This window comes from Eucalyptus grandis, chromosome 4 (genome assembly GCF_016545825.1).
Source record: "Eucalyptus grandis isolate ANBG69807.140 chromosome 4, ASM1654582v1, whole genome shotgun sequence".
Taxonomy (NCBI): domain Eukaryota; kingdom Viridiplantae; phylum Streptophyta; class Magnoliopsida; order Myrtales; family Myrtaceae; genus Eucalyptus; species Eucalyptus grandis.
The window spans coordinates 28,235,214-28,246,828 of record NC_052615.1 but is presented as its reverse complement, the minus strand read 5'-3'; the positions used below and the strand labels follow the sequence as shown (position 1 = coordinate 28,246,828).

Here is an 11,615-nt window from a genome sequence, read left to right as displayed (position 1 = left end):
GTGTATGTGTACGCACCATTTATGACCGAAGAAGACGAGAAAAAACTTCGCCCCAATACAAAATAAATCTTCATACTGACTATCATCACATGCATATCGGTCACTCATGAACTCGTGAGCATCATTAGCCAAAAAGATATTATTTTTCATGGGGTGGGTATGTAAAGAACGTTAACCCACAGGGATGGGGAAAATCAAGAAGCGAACTGCTGAATGATCGCCCACGTTTTCCTCAGTGGGAAGATGAATGTAATAATTTAATCGGTGCTTTTAGAAAAGTGCACGAGTCGTGAGAAGCTGCGTGGAGGTAAGGTAATGCTTGAAAGAAGAGAGCTTGCCAGCTTTCCTGGTTGTTCGCCTGCTTTCTGGTGCTTTCCAAAGGGCAGCTGTCCCTTCGATAGAGGTAGAAATTTGCAAAAAAAAAGAAAAAAGAAAAAATGCAAATAGTCGCTAAACTTTGATGTAGTATATAACATCATCATTGGACTTTTAATCATTTTAATGTAGTTCTTGAATCATTCTTAGGTGTTCGATATAGTTTATAAACTTTTAGTTTGTTTAGTCAGTATCCTCAACTTTCCATAATAAAATCAAATTAATCATCCGGTACTATTTAGAAGTTTACATAGTTACCTTATTGCCCAGATTCTATAATATCTTTTTCATTTCAATCAATTTCCTAAATCAACCAAAAAAAAAAAAATGCTATCTTTCTATTACCTATTTACCTTTTTAGTCTTTACAAATAGAACTATGATTCCTTTTATGTATATATTAACTTATGATCTATATAATAGAGCTATGTCGTAATTAAATACCTTTTATTCTAAAATTAAATATTTTCATAAGAATATTTAAGAGCAAATACCACAAAAAATCCCCAAACCATACCCACTGTAACATAAATAACCCAAATTTTTTTATGTGTAACAAGAAATCCTAAACTTGCTCACTATGACACAAATACTCTTTAACTTTTTTTGTGTCATAAAAAATCTCGAACTTATAACCAAAATTATACACATGTGACATATATACCATCTAAGTCAGTTCTATCCAAGGTGTAGTATAAGTCTAAAGTTTTTTTATGGCACCAAAAAGTTTAGAGTATTTATGTTGCAATGGGCAAGTTAAGGGTTTTTAGTGACATTAAAAAAAGTTTAGGGCATTTGTGTCACGATGGGAATAATTTTGGGTTTTTTTTAGTGATATAACCCTATTTTACAACGACATTAATTTTTCTATGGATCTTTCATATTATTAATATAAATCTCGTTCCTAGTTTTTTTTTAGATAGATAAAATTTTCAAGTTTTGTGTTTCATATTTTCTTAATTAAATTTCATTAAATCTGTAAATTGGGAGATAAATTAGCAGGATTATCAACTTGGTACAACTCTAAATGAGGTTCTACTTTTACTATTATAGAGATCATAAGCTAAAATGTATTTAAATGGAACTATTGTAATATTTATAAAGACTAAAAAGGTGAAGAAAAAAGATAGTCATAATTTTTGTTGATTTAAGAAATGGATCAAAATGAAAAGATATTTTAAAATCCTTGTGACGGTATAATTATGATAACTTTTGAGTTTATTACGGAAAGCTAAAGAACTAAATCAAACATTTAAGAATAGTTCAAGAACAATGAATTAAAAGTTTGAAGGTAATATTACACATTAGACTAAAGTTTTGGGACTATTAGTGTCATTTTTACATAAATCTTTAATAAACCGTCATTAATAGGTGTGGCAAAACATATACCATAAAAATTACGATAAAAATAATATGAATGTGAAGAGTTACGAAAAGAAAGGGTCCCCCCGAGAGACAAACATGTCAATCTAGGTCATCGACATCAAGATTTCATGAGTTCGATCTAACATTTCGAAATTTCCAATACATCTTTATCATAAGTCAATTATATATTTTGTCTGATTTTTTTCTGGTCATTTCCCTTGTTTTATCTTTCTCGAACTTCTCATGTCTCTTTTAACAAACCAACCATCCATTCTCATTCAAAACTAATCCCCCTGAACTGTCTTGCGCCAAACTTATCGGGATATTATGAGCAGACACTACTTCATCGATTTGATAGGCAAACCATCGGTGTTCTCCCCCAGTTTCGACCAAACTGCAAACCCTCGAACCGTTCAAGAAAGTACTGCAAAAACAAACTCAAAGAGAAATCAAGAACGAGTTGGAGAGGTCTTTGAAAAGTTGATGACAGCTCTCAAGAGAATGATGATCTCCAAGTAAAATTCTAATCTGCATCAGGACGGGAGGATGAAATATGCGAGTGCATGTGGTGGGAAAGCGATGATATCATTGTTTCCCGAGCGGTGGAATGAATCCAAGACGATTTCTTCGTATCATTGATTGCTCTGAAAGCAAGCCATTGAGCTGGGAGACACGCATTGAACTCGGGCCAGGAATGACCCACAACCACCATCTCAGTTCTTGAAGAAAACCACATGAAAAAGGTATCTCTCTATTTCTTTATATTGTCCTACAAGAGGAGATATGTTTCTTTATTGACGAAGCTTCCCTCCCCGGAAGGGCCAACGCCTGTCCTCATTATTACCCGCCTGTACCCGCCTTCAAATTAATTATGAAACGGACCTGCTTAACTTTATGACATAAGGAGAATTATCTCTAATATTCAATCATGCATAGTGGAGAAAGTTTTGGTGGGTCATTTACTTTCCCATAGAAAGTCTTGGCAAAAGTTATCGTGGAACTATTTCTTTGCTTTTTCGGGTAATGGTGATCGTATAAAGTATTTAACTCGGGAATATCATACATATCAGACATGCCGTTCTACCCCACTTGTCGATGGGGCCATACCGACGGCCTTGTTAGTCTCGGGCTTATATGGTTAGCGACTTGGGTAGTTGTGACGTCCTTCAAAATATACCGTGGCAAGGAATGGGACTAGGGAGGGTTGGCTGTGCTGATTGTCCATACAGTGCTAGGTATGACAGCTCCATGAGATGGTCAGCACTAGATACAGGTTGAACTGGACTGTAATGTTGATGAAATTCTAACCTATAGCACAAAGGGTTAAATTCTTAGATGGTGAGAGTTTGTCTGAATTCAGGTTAACCCGAACATGCGTGGCTGTTGACCAGCAAGGACTTACAGGCGATGGGCCAGAAGGAAAGAGAATACGGGTGTTCCTTTGGGCTTCATCTGAAGATTTAGCTCTGGACCGGCTTATTTTGGTTGTGTGTGTTTGGGCCCGTTAACTTCGTTTCCCTGTTAAAGATTCAATCGATATATAACCTATTAGTAAATCTCAGATGATATCTGCTTAATTGCAGGTCTAGGAACGGACTCCTTTTTATGAATATTAAAATTGCTATAGTCCATCCGTTTATACATGAATAGTTTACCTTGTCTTTCGTGACTCGACTAAACATTTCAAATAGTTAATGACATGTTCAGACATGTTCAATTATGCATGTTAATGTGTTATACCTTCATGATGTGTTTGCTCGTAAAGATGTGTTGTATTTGGATTAAAATGACAAAATAATTTGTCACACCCATATTAGGGGCTCTTATGCCTAAACTTTTGCCTAAATCAATGAAATTATCCATCGATTCGGCCTAAACTTTTGCCTAAACCAGTGAAATTCATTGCATCGGTTTGGACTTTCTCAATAAATATCCTTGCTCAAGCCCACCCATAAAACCATAGGACACTTGTGGACAGTCAGACCCATGATTTGATTTAATTGGTATCGGGTTATCTTGGATAGAAGTGTTTAAAGGCCATGTGTTTCCTTAAAGGAAATTGAAATTTTCCTTCGGTGACTTTTTTGGAAAAATTGTCCAATAGTCCTAAAGCTATTATACAATGGCTAATTTAGTTCGGAATCTTTCAATTGTGCTTATTTTATTTTAAACATTTTAACAATTTATCAATCTAATTCTAAACATTTTGATTATTTACCAATTTAGTCTTAAACCTAGAACGGTTTGCTAATTTAGTCATTTTGACTCATTTGGTTAGAAATTGTTGTAATTAGCATTAATTATTTTACATGGTATAACCAATGCTAATATAAATGATTTTTGTAATTTTTTTAACTTTCCGACTTTTTCCACCTTTTTTCTTTTTCTCTTCTCTTCCCTTTCTTTTCTTGCTGGCCTTTGGTGCACCTAGGCCTTGACTGAGCCCAGCAAGGGCAAGCCTCACTAGCTGCCAAGGACCTTTTCAACCATCGCCAAATTTGCTGACCGACAGAGAAAATAAGGAAAAAAAAAAAAGAGAAAGGAAAGAAAATTAAAAGAAAATTAAAAAGAAAAAGGACAAAAATTTTAGAAATTTTAGAAAAAAATGACAGAAATCATCAACATCAATTATTTTAGGCCAAAATTAGACAGAAAAAGCTAAATTAGTAGATTGTCAAAAGGTTTAGAACTAAATTGGTAATGTTTAGGACTAAAATGGCCGATGGATAATATGTTTAGGATTTCTCTTAGTAATTTTCCTATGACCTTTTCAGTTAGTAGGTTACAAATATGTACATCACCTACATCTATACTTTGAAAGCGTAAATGTGGTAGATGTCCTCGATTCTTGGTCCGTCGATCAAGAGACATGATTAGAAGAAACCAAGAATGGAGGAAAACCACAACCGTTCACTAATAGACTACACCATTTCATGGCTATGCAGCAAACATTACATTAAAATTATATATATGATGTCATTCTTGCCTTCGGGCCTTCCTTTCCTAAGTTCTTGAGAATCGTGCTAAATAAGCAACACATGTCAATAGGCCAAAAATACTTTCCGAGGAGCTGATCTTGACTCATTCGGCTCTTAAGTGTCTTGTGTACACGATCCACCAAATCTGCCTATTCTAGACTCTAATTATTGTGCAATCAGGGGCGTGATGGGTGTTGCATTACGTGTGGATTTCCAGCGGGGTTGCTAACCTAAGCTCTTGAAAATTGGATGGAACTCGAGGGGATAAAATCGGTAACGTGAAGATCAAGGCACGCAATGATTATCGCCCAACCTTTTTCCTTAATTTAAGAATTTACATTTATTGCGGGGAGGCATGGTTTAATAATGCTAATGGAACGCTGCACGTTGCCTTCAATTGCTTTGGAATGCTTCGATGCCTCTCCTTTTGTAGGTCCAGCCCGTTCCAACCATTTTCGTGGGGTCCTTTTTGGGATGCCACTTGCACCTATATGCTCGATTGATCATGACGGTTTCATTATACCCTTGCTCTTTTTTCTATTTTTGCTTAAAATAAAATTCAAATTAAGTAATTCTTGTGTAATTTAGTTAATTAACTCCGTAAAGAGAATGCACGTAGGACCCATTTAGGATTCTTTGCAATGTGAGATGGTCTCGAGATGGTTATCAACGAATTAGATAAAAGTAGAATCGATTTGGTTTCTCAATGGTAATGCTATTATCTTTAAATTATCTTAAGAACAATACGTGCCCTTAATTGACACGGATCGAAGAAAAAAAAATGACATTTGAAAATACTTTCCAATAAACTCTAAATGCTTTTTTGTCATTGCAAATTTCTATTTATGGAGATTTCTAAGAAGCTAAGATTTTCGTTGTCATAAATCTCGTCATACCCGAAATAGGTCGTCGGATCTTATCGAATTTATTAGAGATGCAAGACTCCGACCTCACAAACGCTGGTCGAACATTAACAGCGACGAGCTCAATCAATGCGAGACTTTGGAAGGTGTCCCTATTATTATCATTATGACAGACGATTTTTAAATTCATAAATCCAATTTGGGGGGGGGGGGGCGTCGAGTCGGAGATTCGGACAGGTGCACATACTTATAAATAATGCATGAGTTACGCAACGTACGAAAGCGAAGAAAAGCGGGAGGACCTGGGGATTACATTAAGGGGAGGGCAGGGGTGGGGTCCACCGTCCCACCGATTCTGAGGTGGCAAAAGGGCGAGACATCATCGGTAACGGTCGCAAAAGGTGAGACGACGACGACGGCGGAGGACTCGCCCCGCGGCCACGCCGCAGCCGCCGCAACCACCGTATGTAATCACGGCTCACGAGGGACGGCTGTGCAAATAAAAGGAATTAAATGAAATACCCAAAAAAAAAAAAAAAAATCAATCGGAATATAAAGGGAACGGGCCAAAACAAAATAAATGAATTAAAAAAAAAAAAAGAGGGAGGAGGAGAGAGAAAGAGAGAGGAGTAACCACCATCGAAGCAACAGGACACATGGGCCTACCTAACAACAGGAAGATGCCCCTCTCTCTCTCTCTCTAAGCTAACAACCAAAGTCAATCCCCAATTTACCATTTTACCCCCCCATCAGCGCGAATCTTCCCACTTCGCACCCCTCTCTCTCTCTCTCTCTCTCCCGGACGAGGAAGAAGAAGCAGCGAAAGAGAGGGAGCTGAAGCTGCAGCTGATCTGGATCTACAGTCTCTCTCTCTACAACGCACGCTCCCAATCCAGTTCACGCACCGACGAGAGAGAGCTTATCGACAGTGGTTGAGAGTGGTGGCCAGTCGTAATTTCCACCTCTTCAATTAATTCTCTCTCTCTCTCTCTCTAGCAATCAGTTTCTGCGTTACCTCAAATCCCACGAAACTAGAACCCAGCAATCCTCTCTCCCCCGCCGCCGCCGCCGCCGCCGCCGCCGCCATGCCTGGCCTCGTCTCCGTCAAAACCCCGCCCGACGCGCCGGCCCCGCGCATCTCCCTCCCCGACGCCTCCCCGAGATCCGACCCGGCCCCGAACCCGAACCCGATCCAGGCCCAGGCCCCGACCCCTCCCAAGCCCGCCTCCCCGCTCCCCAAGAAGCCCCCTCCCCCTCCCCGTCCCGCTCCAAGTTCTCGCCCCGGAAGCCCCCGCCGGAGTCGCCCGGGTCCGCCGCCGGCGCCGGCGCCGGAGTCCCGCCCGATGCGTCGCTCGACAACCCGGATCTCGGGCCCTTCCTCCTCAAGCTCGCGCGGGACACCATCGCCTCCGGCGACGGCCCCGCCAAGGCCCTCGACTACGCGATCCGGGCGTCCAAGTCGTTCGAGCGGTGCACCGCGGACGGCGAGCCCAGCCTCGACCTGGCCATGAGCCTCCACGTGCTGGCGGCGATCTACTGCAGCTTGGGCCGGTTCGAGGAGGCCGTCCCGGCGCTGGAGCGCGCGATCCAAGTCCCCGAGCCCGGGCGCGGCCCCGACCACGCGCTCGCCTCTTTCTCCGGGTATATGCAGCTGGGGGACACGTTCTCGATGCTCGGTCTGGTCGATCGGTCCATCGGGTGCTACGAGCAAGGGCTGAAGATACAGATCGAGGCACTTGGGGAGACAGATCCGAGAGTGGGCGAGACTTGCAGGTGTGTTCCGGTGGTTTGATTTCCTAGATTTTCGTTTCCCTTTTGTCTGTCTTTCTCAGACTTGCAGGTATATGTGGATTTTGGAAAGTTCTCGCTTCCCTTATGGTTTTATGCGCGTAGGTTACTAGGGAGTTGCAATTAGCATAGGTTACTAGGGAGTTGCAATTAGCAACCTTAGGGAATGTATGACTGAAGCGTGATCCGAACTGGGTTCTGAATTTTAGCCGAAAAATGTCGCCTTTGGGTTGTGTGACTTGGATTGGATCCGTGGAGTGCTGAAAAATCATCGATGTACACGACACCATAGGTTAGATATGCTCGTATTGTGGTTTTGTTGGAACCCTTCAGTTTCCGGTTAGTAATTTGGGGAACTTGGTATGAGCATTGAGGTAACTGCGGGATTAACTTCAATGATCGATTATTAGCTGCCCTGAACTTCGAAATACATTAGCTGCTTGCGGTCTGATGTGGAAATGAACTCCGGTGAAGAAAAAACTACCATCTTCTAGCAAATGTCATTGATTAGATATGAGAACCTCCATTGCCTTCTACTTTTAACTTTAATTTTGAAAAAATTGTCTTCTCCAGAGATCTTTACCTGGCTATATCCCAGGAGTAGTTAATTTCTGACCTGAGCTCTGTATCTGTTCTCCGTTTCCAGTCTTTGGTGTGGCTCCAGAGGAACTGTTTGTGGCAAGCAACTACTGATGTTCTCTTGCATTGTTTTCCATGCCGCTCCATACTTGTTGAAATGACACTCGCTCTTTATCTGGTCTTCTGCTAAAAATATTGGAAAAAAATTTCAGTTGAAGTATTTCTGTGTACTTTGCCTCATCTCATGAACATTGCCGAAATAGATTGGCTTCTGAGGAAATTTTCTCTTCATGGATCAAAAAATAGAAACTTTTGTTGATTTTCTTTTCTTTGGTCAAACTTTCTGGTATATTCTGACTGCCCAAGATTGAGTTGGAGTGCGTAGATATGGTCACTGTCCCGTAAATTTTACCTTTTTGCTTTTCATTATCATGGACACATCTCAAATGTCTCGGCACTCATAAACTGCAGGTACTTAGCTGAGGCCCATGTCCAAGCAATGCAGTTTGATAAAGCAGAAGAGTTGTCCAAGAAAACTCTTGAAATCCATCGGGCGCATAGTGAACCAGCATCTCTTGAAGAAGCAGCTGATCGCCGGCTCATGGCTCTAATATGTGAGGCGAAGGGAGACTATGAGTCTGCTCTCGAGCATCTTGTCCTTGCCAGCATGGCAATGATTGCAAATGGGCAGGACAATGAGGTTGCTGCAATCGATGTCAGCATCGGCAACATTTACCTTTCCCTTTGTCGTTTTGACGAGGCTGTTTTTTCTTACCAGAAGGCCCTCACTGTTTTTAAATCATCAAAAGGCGACAGCCACCCTTCAGTCGCCTCTGTTTATGTACGTCTAGCAGATCTGTACCATCGGACAGGAAAACTGCGTGAGTCTAAATCTTATTGCGAAAATGCCCTTCGAATTTATTCCAAACCCGTGCCTGGAACTACAGCAGAAGAAATTGCTTGTGGGTTGACTGAAATTTCAGCAATTTATGAGTCTGTGGATGAGCCTGAGGAGGCGCTTAAGCTCTTGCAGAAGGCTATGAAATTGTTGGAGGACAAGCCAGGACAGCAGAGCACTATTGCAGGAATAGAGGCAAGAATGGGAGTGATGTTTTACATGATTGGGAGGTATGAAGAAGCACGGAACTCCTTTGAAAATGCAGTGACTAAACTGAGGGCCAGTGGGGAGAGGAAGTCGGCCTTCTTTGGGGTTGTATTGAACCAGATGGGATTAGCTTGTGTGCAGTTGTTCAAGATTGACGAGGCTGCTGAATTGTTTGAAGAAGCAAGGAGTATTCTTGAACAAGAGTGTGGCCCTTGTCATCAGGATACACTTGGAGTGTATAGCAATCTTGCCGCAACTTATGATGCAATGGGAAGGTACTTTTTCTTTTGGAAACTGCAAATTACTTTCTCACTCTCTCCCTCCCTCCCTCCCTCCCTCCCTCCATATATATGTATATATATATGCTCTGTCAATTTTGACTTAGACTATTAAATGGGGAAGTCAGAGGATTGCCCACCCAAAGCGATACATGTGGCCATATTGTCATGTTGTCATGAGATCGGTTGACTAAGTGTTTAAATTAACTTCTTTGAAATCAATTCTGAGGTGTTTGGTCTGTAATTATATCTTCAGTTATTGGGGAATTGGCTATCTCTCTAATGGTTATTAGATCTTGTCTGTGTTTTATTTAGGGTCACAGCTTTGTATGCTATGTGCTACTTTCCTCTTTTCTCTATCTCCATTTTTTATGAAATGCACGAGCAAAACTGTGATGTCTCCTGTTTCTGTTTTCACTTTCCATATCACGTTCCCAAGAGAAGATTTTAGAATTAATCCATCTCGTATTGATTAATCTTTAGCATACTTGCAGCAAATCAGGTCACATGCCAAGTTCAACATTTCACTGCATTAGTATTACTTGTTTTTCATCTATTTGCATACTCTTTACTGAGGCTGCTTTATGTAACAGTCTCGCTTCTCTTGTGGACCGATTTCAGTTGAATTGTGGTTGTTCACACTGATTGTGAATTCCAGTATAAACTGTTAGCAAGCTTTAATTGCGATTTTTCTGATATTATACTGACTTTGTTACCCCATTTACAGAGTTGAGGATGCAATTGAAATCTTGGAGTACGTGCTCAAATTGAGAGAGGAAAAGCTTGGCATAGCTAATCCTGATTTTGAAGACGAGAAGGGTAGATTAGCTGAACTGCTTAAAGAAGCTGGAAGGTCTCGCAATAGAAAAGCCAAATCTCTAGAGAACCTCATCGACCCCAACTCGAAGAGGACGAAGAAAGAAGGTACCAAGAGGTGGCCTGGCTTGGGCTTTAGAATATAAGCAGGCAGTACTAATTATCCGCATCAATCCACGATTTGAGATACGCACATCCTGTAACATAGAAGATCATGTATAGAGTTAGTAGCATTGCCCGGGCAAGTTTCCGTGTTTTCTTTGGCTTCAAATCTTTCATTTCTTTCTTCTTTAATCGTTATTTGGCACTGATGTGTGTTGTGATCTTGGATTTTTCGACTGAGAAGGGGAATGGTCAGTCGGTTGTGTACATTTCAATGTGCTCTTTGCTCGCTTCTCTCGATTGCATTTTTTTTTTCCCATTTGTTTTGATTTGCTTGTCATAACTTGTATCCCTTTCTGATTTTTCGGTATCTGATGGTTTGGTCGAAGTCGAACTGCAAAATGTAGTTGATGTCAGTGTACCTTGGCAAGAGAAGGCATTGTAGAGATCAAGAGTGTAGGATTCCCAAAAGTGAAAATTGCCATTCTGATTTGCTTCAGTCGAATGAAAGGATGCGTGCCGTGCTGTGCGATAGGAACAAATATATTTATGCGTGAATGAATACAAGATTGTTCCTGAGCTTTGCCACTCACTTTGAATGGTCCTCTTCCATTGATGTGGAACTTCGCGTGGCACATAAATCTTTGGTCAATGCATCATCAAGTTGCCTCACTTATTATGAGATATACATTATAGTTGTCATAAAGGGCATATTATTTCTTCTTTTTTCGGGTGAAGTCATCCAGGGCAATCATCCACTCTCTTAATCAGTCTCTCTCAAGGCAACCATTCAGTCTTTAGTCAGAAAAGGTCTGAGTTTTCTACTTTGAATTCGTTTGTTTTGCCAAAAATAAACAATTTGAAAAATCTTCCCTTTCAAGATGATTGTTTGCTTTGTCTAAAAGAATTCGACGATAAATATTTTCAACATGAATAATAAATCTCAATCTAAACATTTCATTCTCGTTGGAAATATATTTCAGTCATGTACTTTTTGTTTTTGTTTGAGCTATACGAACTATCGAGTTGAATGAATAATTTTTCCAATCGTTGATGTTTCACAAGATACAAAGAAATCTTCTAAAAAAAATCTGATTTGTCTTTCTTTGATTTTTATTTATTTATTTATTGAAGAGATTTTCTTGTTCAGTTCTAGAATGCGAAAAAGGTTTGTAACAGCTTTCTGACTTCGTGGGGCCGAGGAAATAGCAAGTAGCACCTGATTTCACAGCGTCATTAATGGCACGATACAATGAACCAAACCTCTGCCGACCTCAGTATTATCTCATTCACTTGTCATCTGAGCTCCTTCGAGGAGAGAAGACATTATCCAAATTCATGTTACGGCGATCAAGAATCTGATTCGT

The 11,615-nt window shown here is 40.4% G+C and overlaps 1 protein-coding gene across 1 annotated transcript; it reads left to right on the top strand.

Annotated features, from left to right (window-relative positions):
- Positions 1–6,386: 6,386 nt before the first annotated feature.
- On the top strand, positions 6,387–10,565 carry LOC104441633 (protein KINESIN LIGHT CHAIN-RELATED 1). Its single transcript, XM_010054794.3, is given in 4 exon segments — positions 6,387–6,731; positions 6,734–7,353; positions 8,419–9,327; positions 10,058–10,565. Coding segments are annotated over 4 exon segments (1,830 nt in total). The 5' UTR covers positions 6,387–6,665; the 3' UTR covers positions 10,293–10,565.
- The last annotated feature ends 1,050 nt before the right edge of the window (positions 10,566–11,615 follow it).